The sequence below is a fragment of the Mercenaria mercenaria genome, chromosome 7 (genome assembly GCF_021730395.1).
Source record: "Mercenaria mercenaria strain notata chromosome 7, MADL_Memer_1, whole genome shotgun sequence".
In the NCBI taxonomy this organism is placed as follows: domain Eukaryota; kingdom Metazoa; phylum Mollusca; class Bivalvia; order Venerida; family Veneridae; genus Mercenaria; species Mercenaria mercenaria.
Genome location: NC_069367.1, coordinates 44,549,294 through 44,570,221, shown reverse-complemented (window position 1 = coordinate 44,570,221; position 20,928 = coordinate 44,549,294). Strand labels below are relative to the sequence as shown.

Here is a 20,928-nt window from a genome sequence, read left to right as displayed (position 1 = left end):
AGAGTAGGATGACAAATGATTTCAGATACAATGTCTTTTATCAAGCTGTCATGGAGGTTTCATTGGGGAGTAAATTCTAGTTGTAACCATGTACTTGAAGCATTTTCATGATGTGTAACACAATACTTTTAAAAGTGTCCTAAAAACTGACTACACTTCATTTACAGGTCTGCAAAGGAGAAAACCATGTTTACTTGTGGACAAAAAAGTGATAACAATAAAATCCCATAGGTTATTTTTGCTGCCTATATATTCTTCGGAACAAAATCATAGTGTATCATTGACTGATACAGTAGATGCATTACTAGGATATACCTACTCTTAAAACACCAGGGTGTTTCAATAAATTCAGTCATTGGTATTTGTATGCCTGAATTATCAATCAAGACAATTTTCACATCATCCCTTCAAAGTATTCTCGTTGCACAAGAACACACTTTGAAGTCTTGCTATCTATGACCTAAATGCTGCAAAGTAAGTCTCCTCTTGGTATATTGGTGCGGCACTGAAAAAACTGCAGAACTAAGGCCACTCCTAGTGGGTTAGCTTTCACCTGCTAGCATTTCCTTTAGCAAGGGAATTAGGAGAAAATCACAGTCTGGTAATTAGATAAGGAGAATACGGTGGGTGCTCAACCTGAACAACCTTTTCTTGTTCTTAGACAGTACAATTTGACTTTTGTGGATATACTGGATATACTTAACCTAAAATACTTTATCATTCATGTATAATTATCAACTAATCTTCATACTTAAGGTAGAAAGTCTTTTTCTGTCTCTAGGTAAATGTGACCTTGAACTTTGGACTTACCATCATTTTGATTAAAAAGAAAAAGGAGTTTATCTACCATCTTCATGCTCTACTGTGTACATGCCAAAACTTTATAAATATACCGTGTACTCATATCATCTGAACAAGAGGGCCATGATGGCCCTATATCGCTCACCTGTTATCATTGCACTTGAGGACAAGAAGGTCCTCAGAAAAAATATCTAAGTCCAAAGGACAGGAACAACAAAGGGAAGAAATTAAACCAAAGAAAAAAATTCTTACAAGGTACAGATATGTCAAAATACACCTAAAAATTGGAGGTACCATCCATGTTGTACCACAGAAAAGTGGTCTCGGTTTTTCCCTACGGCCAATAATAAAAAAGTTGCTAAAAACAAGCTATTTATAGTAACGTAAATGGGAAGTAATTAAAAAAAAAAAAAACGATTGTAAGTGAACAAAAGAAGGATCTGCCAAATAAATCTGTTGACAAAAATGAAATTTCAGATCAGTATCTTCATTAGTTATGGAGATATAAAAAATTTGAAATAAAGGGAGGTAATTTGACATAAAAACAGTCCATAGTTATCTACCCTCATTGACTCAGTCCAACTAATGACAATAATGAAATTTCAAATAAGTCCTATAAGTACTTACTGATATAAATCCATTTTGATTACAATCAGGGGAGGTAATCTGATATAAAATAACTCTGGAACCTACGAATGGATCTGATTTGTCATGGAATCCAAGATTTATTGTTGCTGAAGATATTTTGAAAGTTTGTATCAAATAAAACCATAAATGAAGTCTCTATATGGCTGCAAAAGCCAAAATAGCCAATTTTGGACCTTTAAGGGGCCATAACTCTGGAACCCATGAAGGAATCTGGCCAGTTCAAGAAAGGAACCAAGATCTTGTGGTGATACAAGTTTTGTGCAAGTTCGGTTAAAATCAAATCATAAATGAAGCTGCTATTGTGCAGACAAGGTCAAAATAGCTAATTTTGGCCTTTTCAGGGGCCATAACTCTGGAATCCATTATGGGATCTGGCCGGTTCAAGAAAGGAACCTAGATCTTATGGTGACACAAGTTTTGTGCAAGTTTGATTAAATTCAAATCATAAATGAAGCTGCTATTGTGCAGACAAGGTCAAAATAGCTAATTCTGGCCCTTTCAGGGGCCATCACTCTGGAACCCATAATGGAATCTGGCCAGTTCAAGAAAGGAACCAAGATCATATGGTGATACAAGTTGTGTGCAAGTTTGGTTAAAATAAAATCATAAATGAAGCTGCTATTGTGCAGACAAGGTCAAAATAGCTAATTCTGGCCCTTTCAGGGGCCATAACTCTGGAACCCATAAAGGAATCTGACCAGTTCCAGAAAGGAACCAAGATCTTATAGTGATACAAGTTGTGTGCCAGTTTGGTAAAAATAAAATTATAAATAAAGCTGCTATTGTGCAGACAAGGTCAAAATAGCTAATTTTGGCCCTTTCAGGGGCCATAACTCTGGAACCTGTAAAGGGATCTGGCCAGTTCATGAAAGGAATCGAGATCTTATGGTGATACAAGTTGTGTGCAAGTTTGGTTAAAATCAAATCATAAATGAAACCACTATCGTGCAGACAAGAAATTGTTGATGCACGGACGCACGAGACGCACGCACGGACGACGGACGAAGGGTGATCACAAAAGCTCACCTTGTCACTATGTGACAGGTGAGCTAATAAAAAGAGTCTCTAATTTTTTGCATCAAAGTCGCTGTTGACCACTATAATCTTCAACTTCAATTCTGACTTTTTTCATTTCTTACCAATACACTGGCTGAACATTGCTCCACCACTTCATCTATATTTGAATCGTATTCCTGACAATTTCATGCACTCAAGATACAAGCCTGACAAAATTTATAATGGAGGGACAGACATATAGACGGATTAAAAAATGGGCACATATGCCATGAAAACACAATTCCCCCTACTTATCAGGCATTAATTTCATGCTCAGCTTCAATACACTGGAAAAACAACTGCTAAACAAACAAAATAGCATCTTACTACTAAACAGAACTTTCTAAATGAAAAACTTCTTGACTATAGAAAATAACAACATCTAATAAACAATAAAATGAAATAAAACTTCCTGAATATAAAACTTGTTTTATGCAAGAAAAACCAGTGTTTGTTGTAACTGCAGCATTGACTGTCGTAAATCTGGAAACAAAACACTATGGTAAGTAAAAAGTACTAAGAAGTAAAATAACATCATCCAGGAAATTTCAGGTATGATCCCCAGGTACACTTCACCAAAACACTTCAGGTATGTAACACAGAGCAAAACACTGCAGGTATGTACCACAGACAGAATCCAGCAAAGCACTTCAGGTATGTACCACAGATAGAGTCCAGCAAAACACTTCAGGTATGTACCACAGATAGAGTCCAGCAAAACACTTCAGGTATGTACCACAGACAGAGTCCAGCAAAACACTTCAGGTATGTACCACAGATAGAGTCCAGCAAAGCACTTCAGGTATGTACCACAGATAGAGTCTAGCAAAACACTTCAGGTATGTACCACAGATAGTGTCCAGCAAAACACTTCAGGTATGTACCACAGATAGTGTCCAGCAAAACACTTCAGGTATGTACCACAGATAGAGTCCAGCAAAACACTTCAGGTATGTACCACAGATAGTGTCCAGCAAAACACTTCAGGTATGTACCACAGATAGTGTCCAGCAAAACACTTCAGGTATGTACCACAGATAGAGTCCAGCAAAACACTTCAGGTATGTACCACAGATAGAGTCCAGCAAAACACTTCAGGTATGTACCACAGATAGTGTCCAGCAAAACACTTCAGGTATGTACCACAGACAGAGTCCTGCAAAGCACTTCTGGTATGTACATGCACTACAGATAGAGTAGTACACAGTTACAGTTCAGCAAAACACTTAGGTAGGTAACACAGATACAGGTCAGCAAAAAATTCAGGTATATACCATAGGTACAGTTCAGCAAAAACACTTCAAGTATGTAACATTGGTGCAGTTCAGCAAAACACTTTAGGTATGACCCACAGATACAGTTCAGCAAAACACTTCAGGTATGTACCATAGGTATATTTCAGCAAAACACTTCAGGTATGTAACACAGATACAGTTCGGCAAACACTTTTGGTACATTACATTGGTACAATTCAGCAAAACACTTCAGGTATGTACATAGATCAGGTATGTACCATAGATACATTTCAGCAAAACACTTCAGGTATGTATCATAGATACAGTTCTGGAAAACACTTCAGGTATGTTACACAGCGGAGGAGGATTGTAGCTGACCCGCAAAGCATTATTTCAGGTGTGAGCAAGCATTCACATAAAACCACCAACCTTTTGCAAGACAGATTGTTGACTTTCTTTCCTGATGACCCAATCAGTGATCAAAGCCACAGCAGTAACAGGCAAGAGAATCAAATTAAACAATCTTGTCTACTCAGCTTTTTTTTTTTTTTTGCTAAAAAATATATACCCTCTCGAGTGAGCTTCCCCCCTAAAACCTTTTGAATTATCTCGTTAATCACGCTGTTTATGTAAGTTAAAATTCTTTTTTTTTTGCCTCCTTTTTTTTAAGCCATTATAATTTTTTGCCTCCTTTTTTTTCTGTTTTTCTTTAAATACCATTTTTTATTTTCTTAAAGACCCGCTTCTGTATGTGTTAGCAGGGACTGGTATCGATATGAACTGTGGACTGCATGGTGACATGTATGTTTGTTGTGTACTGGTAATGGTATGAAATAAAAACTGAGAAAAAAGCTTGCATGGAAATACATGGGCTACAAAAGCATAAATATATATTATAGTTAAGTAGAGGAGAGAAATGGTCTGAGAATTATTAGTAGCAACATAGAACAACCATGTCACTCACCACCATCACACTAATCAATGCTCTACCAACATAAACATTAAGAGACGTGACCTCTTTCACTTTTTTTTCGATTTAAGGTCAGCCATTTGGATTAAATACTTGGCCTACTTCGATTGGTATTAAAATGATTAAGCTGGTTGACAGTAACTGTTGTTGCAATAGAAGTAAGTTTGTTTACTTAAGAAATAATTTATAGCTAAAGAGTGCTTTAACACTATTTATGCATGATGGGCGGTTATACGTTGGGCGTAATGATTGCAAGAGGGCGCAGCCGAGTGTACAAATATTGTTAAAACACTCTTTTGCTATAAATTATTTCGATTCTAATATGTCCTTAATCTAAAACAGTAGATAAAATATAGAAGTGCTCTTTCTTGGTCACAACAAAAACTTTGTAACGTGATGTCATTCTAGCGTAAGAGTGTTTTAACAGAGACAAGCATATCAGAACTGTTCATTTATGCCTGTTTGACGCTGCACCTAGGCCTAGTTAGACCAGAATTTGCTAGTAACTGGTTTTAAGGTGTGCAATTATCAGCTCAAGTACCAGTATCACATTCAACATGTGATTAGACAACAAGTAGCACACTGCAGGATCCCCAAATATCTCAACAGCAACTACAGTAATGATGGACAATCAAAGTAGGCCACTGTATTTGTGAAGGTAAATAAAAAGAAAATATCCATTTTTAAGTCATAGAGGGTTCTTTTTGCAACACACAGTTGAAACAGTAGGTAGTGACTAGTTGCTCACTGTGCATGGAGAGCATCGATTAAGTGTAATGGAAACATATGGCAGATTTAGTAATTAGATAATAATAATCAAAGATGTTGAGATTTCATAGTTGTAGGCACACAGGTATGTGCTGAATCTTCCTTGTACAACCTTAAGTTATAAAATATCTAATACCACAACTCTTCATACGCACATGCACATACCGATACTCTCTAGTAAATCTAATCTAAGAAATTAGTTCATCCGACTTATTTAAGAATACTTATACAATATGAACAAAGTATCCATGTTTTTATTTCATGATAAAGCAATGTCTTTTCCACAGGACTAAATTATTATATAAGAAAGTGGGCTGATATGCTTTTTCCAGCATCTCAATAAAAATATCATCTTTTGTATGACCTTTAAACCCAAAAATGACCTTGACCCTTGCAAAAGTTAGCCGATATTTCTATATTAAATATTCAACAAAAATGTCAAAAATACCTTTATGATAAGAAAGAACTACTTTTAGATGTATCAAACAGAAAATAAAATGTCAAAATATATGCTTAACATTATGTCCAATAAAATTTCAGTATTACCTTTACTTAAAATAAATACTAAATTCATTTCTTTAAGTACAGCACCTGACAATATTTAGCTTAGACAATAGTATGGCTTTTTAAGTTATGCTCTGTGACTAGCCTGGACACAATTGGTTTTCCCTTTGCGACCAGTGTAGATTATGATCAGTCTGCACATCTGTGCAGTCTGATCATGATCTGCACTGTTCACTATTCAGCCAGTATCTTTTTGATAATCACCCCTTTAAACAGTTAATGGTACTGTCCAAATTAGAAGAAGGACAAGTTCATTATAGAAATTTAGCATGGTAAGGCTTAATTAACTATGCTACAACCAGTGCTTATACATGTTTTGAAATCTCAACCTCTCTGTAACATTATAACAATCATGCATGCTTTAACAAATAACAACTGCAAACCAACAGCTTTTATGGCCCTTATCAAAAGAGCTTAATATATTTATTGTATATCCACTCTTTGTACTAATTACACCATTCCACTTCTAATGGGCTTGGACCTTTGAGGCAGCGTTTAAAGCCTTGTGCCGGCCGGAGGGAAAAGTGTGGGGGTTCGGTGGGTAGGAAATGGGTTTAACAGGCTGAAGGAATCCCATTAAATGTTCTTATCCAAATCATTCCTTTTTCAAAAAAAAAAAAAAACACACAATAGGAACTATCCACTTTCTTCCACAACTATCTTAAGATAGAACAGTTTACTGTCCTTCAAACTTTAATTCAACTTACTATCAAAGCAAGCAATCACATGATGAGCATGTTGTACATACTAACATGAATGTATGAAAAAAGTTATTTATTATAGAAAACTGTTTAATGCTTACATTATAATAATGAAAGTGAATTAACATAGAAGTTTGGAGTATGCCTAAATATCATTCTATTATTTCTTTTAGTTTTAAACAGAATTTTGTACATGTTAATCTGTCTTCATACATTAATTAATGGCATTTAAGTAAAGTATCAAGATAAAACTGTAATAATTATTTTGATCAATATCATTTGATACATGTTTTGAAAAGGGTGGTTATTACTTATGTTTACAGAGTAAACTAGATAAAGGGATGTATCTACAGAAAGTGCAAGCATTGATCAAGTTCTAGTAACAATGATCAATCTAAATTAACTCCTAGAGGAAACAGCAGAGTGAGAACAAAAAATTCTGATACCATTTTCACCTTTCTACATTGTAGATGTAAAATATGACATTACCTACTAAATGTCATTATTCTTACCCTATTATATCTGCTAATGGACTTACCTGATATTTCAATTCAGATAAAGGTCATTGAAAACACTTCAAAGAAATAACAGCTTTTTTCTTGAAATAAACCTTTACAATTTTTGCCATATGCTTCACTGTCGAAAGTGATGCTGAGTCAAAAATATTTATCTTTTTACCTATATGCAATTGCATTTGAAAAGAATGAACAACCTCTTGTCTGCAGGTAAATATGCATACTGTTCACAATAATTTTTACTTATCAAAAGAAAACAAAACACAAAACAATAACACCATTGAACAAACTCATTCCAGAATTTACAACAATGTTACAGATAATGTATATAAAATCCTTGTCAGCCAAATACAGAAAATGAATCTATTACTTGTTGCAGAAGTCTTTGCCATCAATTTGAATAGCAAACATGGTCTAATATAATATTAGACACTGTAAGAATAGAACGGTATCTGATGGATATATGGCTCCCCATCAGTTTGAATGAGGGTGGGGAAGTGGGGGGGGGGGGGGGCAGTGGTCTGTCCTAAATGTGTTGTTACAAACAGTTAAATTAACAAAGGGCCAGAATGTGAAGATTTTTTACATTTAACCCATGGACAAGTATGAAATGTAAGAGCAAAGTCAGTGATATATGGTTAACTGCCTAAATCCTATTTAAACCTGAAAATCATGTTAGTGTTATTTCTGTGTTTGACCTTCTTTTAATAGAACCACAAAATACTACACATTCAAACAATTTTATTTATTGACATTTTTATTTGTCTTCAATATTATTACAAAAATAACAAATTTTCTCAAATTGTAAGACTAAAAGTTGCTTATTTACTATCAGTTTTGTAGTCAGTACAGGAACAAGCAAATTCGTGAATTGAATCCCGCCGAAAGGGTCAGAGTTGAGGAACGAAAAAATATTCCAGCAAAAAGTTAAGAATGTTACCAAGAAGCAAATAATTTCATTATCAAATCCAATTAAAAGAAAATAAATGGTTTGTTTTGTCGGCGGCTGGGTGTTGAGGGGGGGGGGGAGGTGAGATACAACATTTTACATGTTGATGTTAAATATTGATAGAAAATGAAAAAAAAAATACAACATAAAAAAAAAAAAAAAAATGGTGGGGTAGGGGGTGGGGACCCAAGGTAAGGTGTTTGACAGGTTGTAGGTACACAACATACATGTTTATAATGAATGTTCATGGAAAAGAATGAAAGAGTTAATGAAATTCTTCAACTGTTGGTTTGTTATGTACAGTATCTGTGGATTTTTAATCAATTGAAGGGCAATAACTAATATGAAATTGACAATCGAAAAAAACTTGAAGGGCATTCGTCGCAGTATTCTTGGTTCATGTCTGTTCAAGTTTGATGAATCTAACTGTATTACTAGAGAATGTGTAGACGGACATTTTTCATTAAATCAGGCAATATTGACGAAATTTGATTTAAAAAAAAATGCGGGCATAATACTTGGTTCTGTCTATTCAATTTAAATGAAACTCATGTTAGTTTGATATACTGAGACGACATTTTTTATTAAATCAAGCAATAACTTAGGATGACCAACACAAAAAATTGACAGCATCATCGCAGTATGTTGTTTCATTTATTCAATTAAATGAGAAATGCTCGGAAGACGACAATCCCATTTAATACTCCGTTTCTCGGCAGGGATACACAAATGGTAGAATAATTCTAGGTAAAGGTGATCATGGCGGCAAAGACTTCTGCAAACATATTGTAGGGGAAAAATATCAAAAACAATGAAAAAAATACATGCTTTGTTTTATTTCTTTCAAAAATAGGAGAACATATTTCCTGAAGTTTAGGTTTTTAGAATTTCAGATACTCAAATATTTAGGTTTGAGATTGTGAAGTTTATGTATGCCAAATATACCATATATCTGTTTTACGAGTCGGAGGTAGAATGTCAAGAAAAAAAATATGGAAGTGGTTTAAATGACCTTTCTAACTGAAAAAAAGTTGAAAAAACTGTAAGAGTTAGTAAAATAACAGTAACTATGGAAACCAGAGTTATTTTTTTAGCAATCCCCCAATGAGCCAGGTGCATGTAAATTTTTCTGCTATTTGTGAATCATCTAAAAGAATAACACAGTGACTATAACTAGATAGGACAATATCTTACCATGGTTAATTCCTCTCTCTGAAGCATGCAATGAAAAATATGAAATAAAATACAAAATATAAATCAAATCACACCAGCAATGGTCCAAGGTCAAACTCAAGATGCCATTTCAAATCAATTCACTTCACAACTGAAGGTGCAAGAAGGGGAACCAAACCAAATCAAACATACAAGATACTGTCAATGAATTTTATGGATACTTAACAATAAATTTAATTATATATAAACAAGAAACAAGTTTTTTTTTGCAACAGAATCAGATAACATTGTGCTATACAGTTCAGTAAGGTGAGATTAAAGAGCAATAATTTAAAAGAGGTGCCCTCATAAAATATCATATCTCTTCTACCTTCCTGGATTCTTTTTCCTTTAAACATATTAATCTTTTTTTTATTTTTTCTACTGCACCTCTTTTAAATATTGATGAAAAAGTATGTAGTCCTGAGTGAATTACTTAGGTCTGATACCTATAAAAGCAAAGTCAAGCAAATTAAAACTTCATTTATCATCATCAATTTCACAAACTATTAAAGTTGTTTTATGAAGTAGTTTTAATACAAGCAATACTAGAAAATAACATTTAATACTGGTCTAAAGGCTATACAACCAGAGTCTGGAGACCAGTCTTCAACCACCAGCATCTGATTGGTTGGAACTGACCAATGACAAGGCAGAACTCTGAGACTGGTCTCCAGCCTCAATATAATTGCCGTAGGCCCTTGATAGTGAGCATTTTCTTGTATTACTTGAAACATCAACAGGTTTATCAACACCAGTAAGAGTGTGTTGTCATAATGTGACATTTATGAATGTTAGTCACTGAAAAAAACCTTACAGAAAAATGGAGAAAGAGATTTAAATACTCTTTTTAGTGTTTTGTCTGTCACAAACACAAACAGAATTAAGGTCATATGGTGACTTTCCAGACCTTAATGGTGAAGGGAAATCCTACTTGTCACCCTTGAGTATTATTTCAGGTACAAAGCACCTGGGGTAGAACTACCAACCTTCCATAAGCGAGCATGACGGCTTTATCACACTACATTGGGCTTGTAGTCCCTACAAAGTGTGGGGCAAGTGATTTAATCCTAGTCACTATAACCACTTGGCCTCAGAGACCCTCAAAATAGAATGCACAGAAAGAAGAATATATTTACTGTGTTCAATAGCAGTCGATAGCCATAGTAAGAGATAGGACATGGAACAGTCAATGATATATGAAACAAACTTGATAAAGTATGTAAAACCTTGCAAATCCACTCATTCAAAAATGAAAATGATCTTATATACTGTTAAAGACAGCACTAAATTTTTATAAAAAATTAATGTTCCCTTTTTTTTCAATAAATTTCATATCAAAGTTTATTCAACCAAAAAAAGGGGCCAAATTGGCCTAAGTCGCTCACCTGATGAGTACCTCAACCTCTTAACCTTGCTCCTCGCTTCCGAGCAACTTTGGTGAACATCAATCGTAAGTTATTTTATGTTTTTTTTTCTATTTTTGTTGTGGCAGCAAAACATTGCGGCCAAGTGCCCCAATTTGAAAATATATGGGGATGAGGAATTACAATGATGCTATAGACTAAGTTTGATGAAACGTTACAAATTTGATGCAAGTATATACCAGAATGCCACAGACCAAGTTTGGTGTTATTGTGGCCAGTGTTTAGAGATGTTTAACTAAAAATGTTGATGCAAGATAAGGGACAATAGACTATCTACCAATACTAATAGCTGACCCTGAACAAAGTTCAGACGAGCTAAAGATGTGAATATTCAAGATCTATATTATTCATAAACAAATATGTATGATTTAATGATGAACAGGCGAAGGGAAAATAAAGGGATGCATAGACAGTTTTGTGCAGAAACAAATTAAAGAGATGAAGAATAACAACTGAATGTGTGCATAAAAATAAAATATATTATATTCATTCAAAGAAAAAAGAATTCTGAGAAAACCCTAAATATATTTACTGAGCAAAAAGAGCTTGAAGTCAAAAAATGTAGACAATACTCAGTAAGACATTTTACGTGTTGCTACCAGATTCTGGCTATTTGATACGAAGTACTGACTGCAACATCAATGCTAAAAACAAGAGGCCCAAATTGGCCTAAGTCGCTCACCTGAAGAGGACCTTGGCTATCTGATCTTGCTTCTGACCAAGTTTGGTGAACATCCCTTTAAGCCCTTCATTAAAGATATTTTGAAGGTTTTTCACTATATTTTGTTTTGATGGCCCAAAAATGTGTGACCATAAGAACAAACTTCATGATAAGCAGTTGTTTAAATTTTTTTGTATTCTACCTTAAAGAAGCCAAGCAAAACTATTACAATGATACTACAGACCAAGTCTGCTTAAGATCCATTAAGCTGTTCATGAGAAGTACTGTCATAAAGGTTTTTTTTTCTATTTTTAGCTCCAGTGGCACCTAAAAAGGGGGCAAATTCCTCCATTTGAACAGACTTTGTGGTGGGGAGGCCTTACACTGACGATACTGACCAAATTTGATGATGATCCAGCCAGTGGTTCATCAGAAAAAGTAGTTTAAAGCTTTTTTCAATTATTAACTCTAGTGGTCCCTAAAAGCGGCCAAACACCCTAATAAATCTGGGAGAGGACCTTACAATGCTGCTACAGACCAAGTTTGATGAAGACCCAGGAGCCAAGTGCCTCAATTTGAATAAACTTAAGACCTTAAAATGATGCTACAGACCAATGTCTGAACTGGCTCATGAGAAGAAATCATTTAAAGGTATTCTATTTTGAGCTCTAGTGGCCCCTAAAAAGGTTAAAGGTTTTTTTATATTCAACTCTGGTGTCTCCTTAAAGAGGACATGGTGAACCATTTAAAAAAAAATTGATAGAAGTCCATGCCAGGATGTTGCAGACCTAGTCTGGTACAACGAGAAGTTTCAGAGGAGAAAATGTTTCAGTATAAATGTTGACGCTGGACAACAGGCAACAGACGCTGGACCATCCACCTATACTATTAGCTGACCCTGAACAAAGTTCAGGTGAGCTAATAACAGTAATAATTCATTCTATCTTTATATTTTCTATTCTTTAAGATTTTCCTGACAAAATATCTAAAAGCCACACATAATAAAACCGTTATTAGACAAAAATATGTCGATTATTTTTTTAAAAATCAAACAGAATTCCAGTAATATGACTGCAATCAGAATCTAATGTTCCTAGATCTGTGTCAGTACTAAGTGTCAGCTAAGTGGATAACTGCTTTCATATAAAGAAGCACTTACCCACTTTGTGCTCTGAAGTAATGATGTCAGGACTGTTTTGTCTAAAGTAATAAATATGAGTTTGGAGACCAGTCCAAAAATGCAGCTTAGCCATTGGTTGATTTCAAATTTGTGCTCAGAAACGACCAGTCAGATACTGAAGTCTTGAGACTGGTCTAGAAACTCATGTGTGGTACCAACGTAAAACAATGTAAATGAAACAACATCGAAAGCTGGTAGTGCACAGACTGGCTTCACTCCATCAAATACATCAACTACTTTATACCTTGTAGATTTGATTTGGTTTGTTTTGCCAGCATCTTGCTAGTGCATGGTATGCGATTTTACAAAATTGCATAGGCGATTCCAAAAGGGTTTGCCAGGGTGACTTAGTCCAGGACCATGGAGCCTCAGACTTAACTTTGCTCAAATATTTTCTTGATTTAGGAACAAAGACATAAGTTTTCTGGGAGCATGGATGAGAGACGACTATCGTTGGAAGAAGCTGCTTTTCTTTCCTCTTCAGCAGCATTAAAATATATTTACACTTAATTACTTACTGTCTGATTCAAATATTGTGTAGCGAGGTCTTTTAACTAAATACTTTTTAAATACTCCACCAAAACAGTATGATAGATCAATCAAAAGAACTCAAAAGGGAAGTAATCAGGAACTTTTTGATCTTTCCAAATAAACTGACTGATCTTTTTCTTCAAAAATTTGTTCTGATCGTACAATTCAGCCATTCTGGAATATTTTTAGATTCCAATAACAACTAACGTGTGTTGTTGGATTCTTATAAAACTTTTAGAACATCTTAGCTCACACAAACCCATCATACATCCTAGTTCACACAAACTCAACATGTTCCAGTAATTAATCTTGTTAAATTGTGAAATAAATTTCTCAGATTATTTCAATGGACAAGTATTTAACATACAGAGTTTTCCACAAAAAACACCAAGACAAAAGTAAAAAAGTTCTCATTACTTCCCCTTACAATTATTTATATTTGATCTTTGCAACATAATATTATTTTAAAAACCCCTGTTACATAACTAGTGAATCAAGCAGTAGGGTTTGTTTAAGTTCAAGCCCTCTTTAATTTACTACTTATTCTGCATATCCTTGTTAAATTTCAGTTGAATGTACTAATTCCTAACAAAACCAATTTATCAAACAATTTTATCCTTCGTACAATGATTTATCTATTATGTTAACCTATTATACAATTTCTTAATATGTAAATATTTAATTAATAATAATGAACTAGAGGCAACATTTACCGTAACACTGAAAGTGATCAATACCACCACAATATTGCTTTATCAGAAGACACAGTCCAAGGGCCTATAACTCTGTAATAATTGGACTAGCCCTGACTAAGGTCAGATACATGTAACTTTCATGCTGATATTGAGTATAAAGGTTCATTGGAATCCTTTTTAAAGTACGCTTTTTTGTTTTGTTTTGGGCTTAATGCCGTTTTTCAACAGTATTTCAGTTATGTCATGGCGGGTAGTTAACCTAACCAGTGTTCCTGGATTCTGTACCAGTACAAACCTGTCCTCTGCATTAACTGCTAACTTCTCCACATGAATCAGCGGTGGAGGACGAATGATTTCAGACACAATGTCTTTTATCAAATTATCATGGAGAAAATACATCCTGCCCAGGGATCGAACTCATGACCCAGTGATCTGTAGATCTGCGTTCTCCCTATTGAGCTAAGACTCCTTAACACCTACTTTCAAACTCTTATTAAAACTCAATTAAGGTTTACAGTATATTTACAGTATATCATTCAACATATAGTTCTTACTTTACCCTGAAATATGGGATGATATGTGCTTTGAATAGGAACAAGCATGCTGTATTAGTAAAGTTTTTACCAGTAAATGCCTCACACAAATCTTCCAACTCTCGTTCAAGTTGTTATTTTTATGCAAATTGACTACTTCAATGTGCATGATCCTATTAAATAGATATTGGCAAATTTTGTGCAAAATCAACCCAACCCCCATAGTATTTATAGCTGAATCTTTTTAACCCATCTTCATATTAAAATATTCTTTTTGAAAAAATAATGCATGAAACTGCTCAGTTTCATAAAAAATTTGCCGATACCTATCACATATTCAACACAAACTTTTATTACCACAACCCATTATACAATTACAATGCTCAATAAAGGCAGTAACTGGTCATGTTATTTTAACGCTATATTTTGCAGTCCTATAAAATTTAACATCCGAACAAAAGGGAAAAAACTCGTTTCGATTAACATAGCTTACCAATGAGGGATCTAGATTGGGCTGGACCATGTCCATGAAAATGTTCCACCAGACTTGAAGGAATTCCTGGCTGTGGCCGGTACCTGGCAATGGTTGTACAGTTCTCGTGCTTGTGTCGAATGTATGATGCCAAGGTTTGACAGCACCAATGAAGTGAACAATCTTTACTCTGTCTTTAAATCTGTAAACATTAAAAAAATTCAAAGATTATACTAGACTGCATGCAATAATTGCACTGAGGTTAAAATACAATCAGCAAAACACCTGCAATGATACTTAATGACTAGGCTGAAACACAAAGAGCCTAAAAATAGTACTCCATATATCAAACAGAAGACAATGATGGCCATTTATTTATATATCACATGGAGTGCTTTGCAGATGGCTGACTGATATGATATTGTTTTTAACGGTATATAAATAGGTAAAAGTAAAAACATTGGCTGCCATGTTTACTAATGGATCATGTAGTCAGACAATCACATTGCAGCATTTCCAGGCAATAATTTCAAAGTGAGATCATTGGCTTCAGATTTTCTGAGGAGAAAAGTGACAATGTTTCAGGGAAAAACATGTCCCAACCTTTGGGCACAATGTCTGGCTGAAACATTTTTAACAGATAAAGCTGCATTCAGTTGTGACAGCAGAGGGTGTTTAGGTAATGATTTATGAGACATTCTTTAAAATCCTAGTAGTCATGAAAAGGAAAGTAATTATCCTATTTTAACTGCGCATTTCTCACCTAAAACATGCAGTGGTTTTTACATTCTGGTCAGGTGCCAGTGGTAGCACTACATCTACACAACGCTAAATACAGTCCAAAACTGTTATCTCGACTTCGGTTATTTCAGTATCTCGAGTGGATTTTCCTGGTCCTGATTTTTTTCTTCTTATTTCATATAAATTAAGTACGGATCTCAAGATTTGGATATTTAGATTTTTTCAATATCTCGACTAAATTTTGCAATTTTACTCTATTTTGAAATCGGTTATCTCGAGTGGACAATAATCGCCTGCCAAACGCAGGTGCAAAAAGCTGCACGCGCTTGCATTCGCTTAATTGTCGTCTACCGCTGTAGGTGCGAACAACAACACGCGCAGTTATTCACTCAATGGTCCTGCTTACGACCTGAAGCCAATTAATAGGCGCTCACGTGTCATTAATTGTTTGTTTGTGACCCAAGCTGTGTGCAACCCTAATTGAGTAATTTATATTGAATATTCGAAACTGAGTGAATTTAATTGCAATTATAAACCAAAAGAAATGAAGTTTCTTTGCAATTTACATCATATTTAGGTTTTAAACCTAAGAGTGAACTTCACATTATGTGCATTGCACAAAGAACAAGATGGTGGAAAGAGGTATTAGAAACCAGGAAGTAGGTTGAAATATTATTATTGTATCATAGCTCGGTGTTTTTTCTTAACAAATTTGGTGCAGGCAATTCGTATACACTGAGTACAGGGTGCGGTAACTGAAGTGTGCAGGTATTTAATACCCGCACGCTAGTTACCGCACTGTTGGATAGGAAAGTATGCCAGCATGTCTGGAACAGTGGACAGCGAGGTGTATTTTATTGATTTTTTGCTCTAGCATTGGTTTCTTTTACCTGGGCTTTACACATTTGTAAAGCAAGGATTTTAAGTACTCACTGAACTGCTGCATATGGCAATGTGGAACGCCTACAACTACCATATATGGATTGCTATGATACAAAACAGAAAGAACATTAAAACTCTCGGGTAAACAATTTATACTCGGGGGCTATGCCCCCTCGTACAAATCGTTTACCCCCAAGTTTCAATGCTCTTTCTATTACTTGTATCATAGCTCGGTGCTTTTTCTTAACAAATTTGGTGCAGGTAATTCGTATACTCTGTGGACAGAGTGCGGTAACTAAAAGTGTGCAGGTATTTAATACCCGCACGCTAGTTACCGCACTGTTGGATAGGGAAGTATGCCTGCGTGTCTGAAACAGTAGACTGCGAAGTGTATTTTATTGATTTTCTGCTCTAGCATTGGTTTATTTTACCTGGGCTTTACACATTTGTAAAGCAAGGATTTTAAGTACTCACTGAACTGCTGTATATGGCAATGTGGAACGCCTACAACTACCATATATGGATGGCTATGATACAAAACAGAAAGAACATTAAAACTCTCGGGTAAACGCTTTATACTCGGGGGCTATGCCCCCTCGTACAAATCGTTTACCCTCGAGTTTCAATGCTCTTTCTATTACTTATTTCAACAAGTAATGACCAACTAATATGTAAAACATAATATTTATGTACGAAAAAACATAATTATTCTGTCTCAAAAAAATGTCTTTTTATGAACACAAAACTACCATTATTCCACCTACCAACCAAAGTTGACCTAACTTCGGTTATCTTGATATTTCCATATGTCTACTTTTTTCTCTTGGCCCCGATGAAGTCGAGATATCGAGATCTGACTGTATGCCAAATATCTATGATATAGCCTTGAGATTGTGCACAAGAAGACAAGTGACCCCATCGGTGAGGCCAGTTTAACCTAAGGGGCATGAATTAAACAAAATTCAATGGTACAGGTTCACTACAAGTTTCAGGCCAAATATCTAAGCTCTTGGGCTCCAGGTTTTAGACAAGAAGATTTAAAGGTTTTCCTATACAAGTCTATGTAAAACAGGTAAACCCCTGGTTTGGTAGAAGACCATGCAAGGAATCCCTAAGCCATGTTTCATCAACTTCCTACAAAAAGTTTCAAAGGAGAATTGTTTAAAGAAAAGTATGGACAGATAAACAACAGACGTTAAATGATCACAATAATTCACCTTGAGAAAATCGTGCTCAGATCAGCTAAAAATCAAATTAGTTTCACCTTTAAATTTTGAAATCTACAAATCAGTTTTCCTAACAAATAGCTATTATGGCTCATATCACCAAACAATCTGGACTTGAGTAATCTCTAACTCTTACATGTTTGAAACTTCAGTATTTTATGTCATGCAGCTAACAGTTTATATTTGTAGAGCGTTTTAGTGTGGTCAAAAATTTAGACCAATGACTAAGTATTTACTTACTGAGTGAACGCTGGAAGATAGCTGTAGAAAGCCTGTGATACTACATTATATATGAAAGGCAGGTGTTTTGATATGTCTTCTGTCGCCCAATTCTTGAAGTACATATTGAGTAGACCCTGATCACCACCTGAAATCAATACAACAGAATTATGCGAGCTTTTTTTTAACTAACTGTGCTTCAGTTTTCCAAAGAACACAAGTTTCTGGATTATGCAAAAACTGATTTGCAAAAGTAACACCTTTTTCCTTATGTTTGTTTGACAATGTTTGTTTGACTTGGTTAAACATAGTTTTTCATCAGAACTACAGTTTCGTAATAATAGAATAGATTAATACAAATATTTCATTTAAAGTGGAAGGGGAGCAGATTTAAATTTTTCTTTACTATTTACTAGATTAAATGCATCAAGAAAGGAGGCAAAAACCTGCATGTTATAACAAGTCAGTGGTACTGAAGTTAAAGACGGAAGATGCAAAATAGACAGGGATCTGAGAGTCGAATAAAACATCCCAGATTAAGCTACTGTTATAATAACCCTGTAATATCATACGATACATCATTTCTATAAATTGTTAATATTTCATTATTGGATGGAAATTATTTCATCTGTTGCAGCATCTTGACAGCCTGGGTGGGCTTTGTCACTTTATAGAGAGTAAACCTGTTACACATATATCTTACATAAACATGTACAAAGAAAATGTGTATACATGGTTATATGTGTATAACAAAGAGTGACTCAACTGCTTTTGGTTTTAAGTGCCAGCTTTCAACAGAATTTAAGTTTAACTAACAGCTTAGGCCTGAAAACAACAGCTCACATAGATGCACTAGTATAGCTTCAAGTAGGTACTGTAGGCCCAGGCCTGCAAACAATTTTAATGTAAAACTAACAAAACCATAGATGTGAACGCTAACCATATTTACTTGTTGATTTCTTTTTTGGGGGGTCCAAGATAAGCCGAGACTAGAAAAATCATCTTCATAGTGAAGCATAACCCCAGTACCATATTTTTGTCAAGCTATGCCCCTGTGAGGAAAATGTAACTTACCATCAAAGCTGCCTTGTGATGTTGCAAACTCTAGCAGTGACTGGTATGTTTCTAAGGATGGTTTGAAAACAAACACTCCCGAGTTGAAGCAATCAGGCCAACCAGCATCTGGTGCAGCTGAAAGTTCTTCTCGGTCAAATAATTCATCTACATTCTGTAATACCTGAAACACAACAACACATCTGTGTAATATAGCTTTAGTAAGTTGATACTGGATTTCACGAGGGCACATACGCCCGATGTATAACAGCCCATCGGGCATAAATAGAGTTATAACACTCTTTTGCTATCTATTATTTCTTAAGTGATTTTCTAGTGAAAACAGCATGTACTGCATCTTGTTATGGACTATTGAGCATCCAGCTAATGTGACCATAATCCGGTATTGTAACGGATGGGACAGATTTTAGAGTTGCAGGCAATAAATCTACTTCCATTTTAGATTGCTGAGATGTTCTGACTTCTCAGGAGCTGTTTTTCATGACTGATTTTGTTCAAAATCACTATTTCTCTCACCTGGAGCCAATTTCTACTCATTTATGATCAAACAAGTGAATTTGTCAACAGACTATATACTGCCTTTTGCAAAATTGATGAAGTATATCCTATTACTGAGACCTTTGTAAGAGCCAAAACCTCCACACGTGTGTGTTACTGACACCTTCCACAAAGCAAATTCCTCCTTACAGCCTTCTACATTGTTAAGCCAATATCTCCCTACTCCGACAACTTTCACAAAGCAAATTCCCCCTAAAACCCATAAAATTAAAACCCATAAAATTTATAACATTATTTCATCATTTTTTGTCCTGAATCTAGTACAGAATTGTTGATTGTCACCTAGATACAGACAGTGGGTAAATAGTACAAATTATGACCTTGAAACATTACCTTATTAGCATAAAGGCTAAAACCACTATTTTAGAGTGAAACACAAATTGAATTTCACATTCTGTACTTTGCAACTTCATTGCGACAACTGCTAGATTCAGATAACTGGTATCCCATTTCTTGGAATACAGACAAAATGCAGAAGTTTCGATTTCACTTCTCAAGTATGTACTTGAGAGGTCTTTTCTATTGTTTCCAATTATATCAATAACACTGTATAGATATTATACACTGTACAGACAGATGTCTTAGCTATAAACCCATTGACTTTTCTCATGATGGAATCCATTCATATCTACAATCTGTGACCTTTCTTGGTTGACATAAGTGGTTTGGTTTTGTCGGACTTTTAAGTCACCCTGGCACAAGGAGAGGTTCTGTAATTAATCCTAAAATGCCCCTCAAGATATTGGCAGGTACCTGGGTAGAACAACTGACCTTCCACAAGCTAGCTTACTCACAGCGGGTACCTCGGTAGAACATGTGACCTTCCGCAAGCTAGCTTACTCATGACAAACACTGTGGGTGGCATGAGATTCCTTGATCGAAAAATAGTTTTCTGGTTAAATTGTACACAAGAACATATACCAACATGTCGAACTTACCAGAGTGTCAGCATCTAAGAAAACTGCTTTATCAAACTGTGTAAGTCTCCAACAGTGTAGTTTTGTGAAGGTGACATTTAGGTCTGGTCTCCCTAGCAACGAAAGGTTTATAGGATCATTGCTGTCTAATACATCTACTTCCTGTATAACATCAAACACTTGTGCTAACTGTGACCTGAAACAGAAAATATAACTGTATCAACTTCTAGCTAATTCATAAATATATCAAGAAAATGTCCCGATGTGGGTGAAATATTACCTATATTTTCCACATTACTTGATGGATTTTCAGAAGATGAAGAACACTGAAGACAGCAAAATGAGTGCTTTCCTCCACATGAAACACCTGCAATCAGACACTCCCGCCCCCCC

At 35.2% G+C, this 20,928-nt stretch overlaps 1 protein-coding gene across 6 annotated transcripts in view; it reads right to left on the bottom strand.

Moving 5' to 3' along the window:
• The window catches only part of LOC123554257 (glycogenin-1-like), a 64,168-nt gene that overhangs the window by 17,840 nt on the left and 25,400 nt on the right, over positions 1-20,928 (bottom strand). For 5 of the 6 annotated variants that reach the window (XR_006686980.2, XM_045344266.2, XM_045344264.2 and 2 more), the window contains exons 3-7: positions 20,557-20,731; positions 19,061-19,223; positions 18,008-18,134; positions 14,940-15,120; positions 9,402-9,419 (exon numbers count right to left, since the gene is read on the bottom strand). Coding sequence is in view for 5 of the 6 variants with exons in the window: in XM_045344266.2 (XP_045200201.2) it covers positions 9,402-9,419; positions 14,940-15,120; positions 18,008-18,134; positions 19,061-19,223; positions 20,557-20,731 (664 nt within the window). In the remaining variant the exon portion in view is untranslated. The remainder of the gene's footprint in view (positions 1-9,401; positions 9,420-14,939; positions 15,121-18,007; positions 18,135-19,060; positions 19,224-20,556; positions 20,732-20,928) is intronic. The other variant, XM_045344265.2, reaches the window with a different exon arrangement.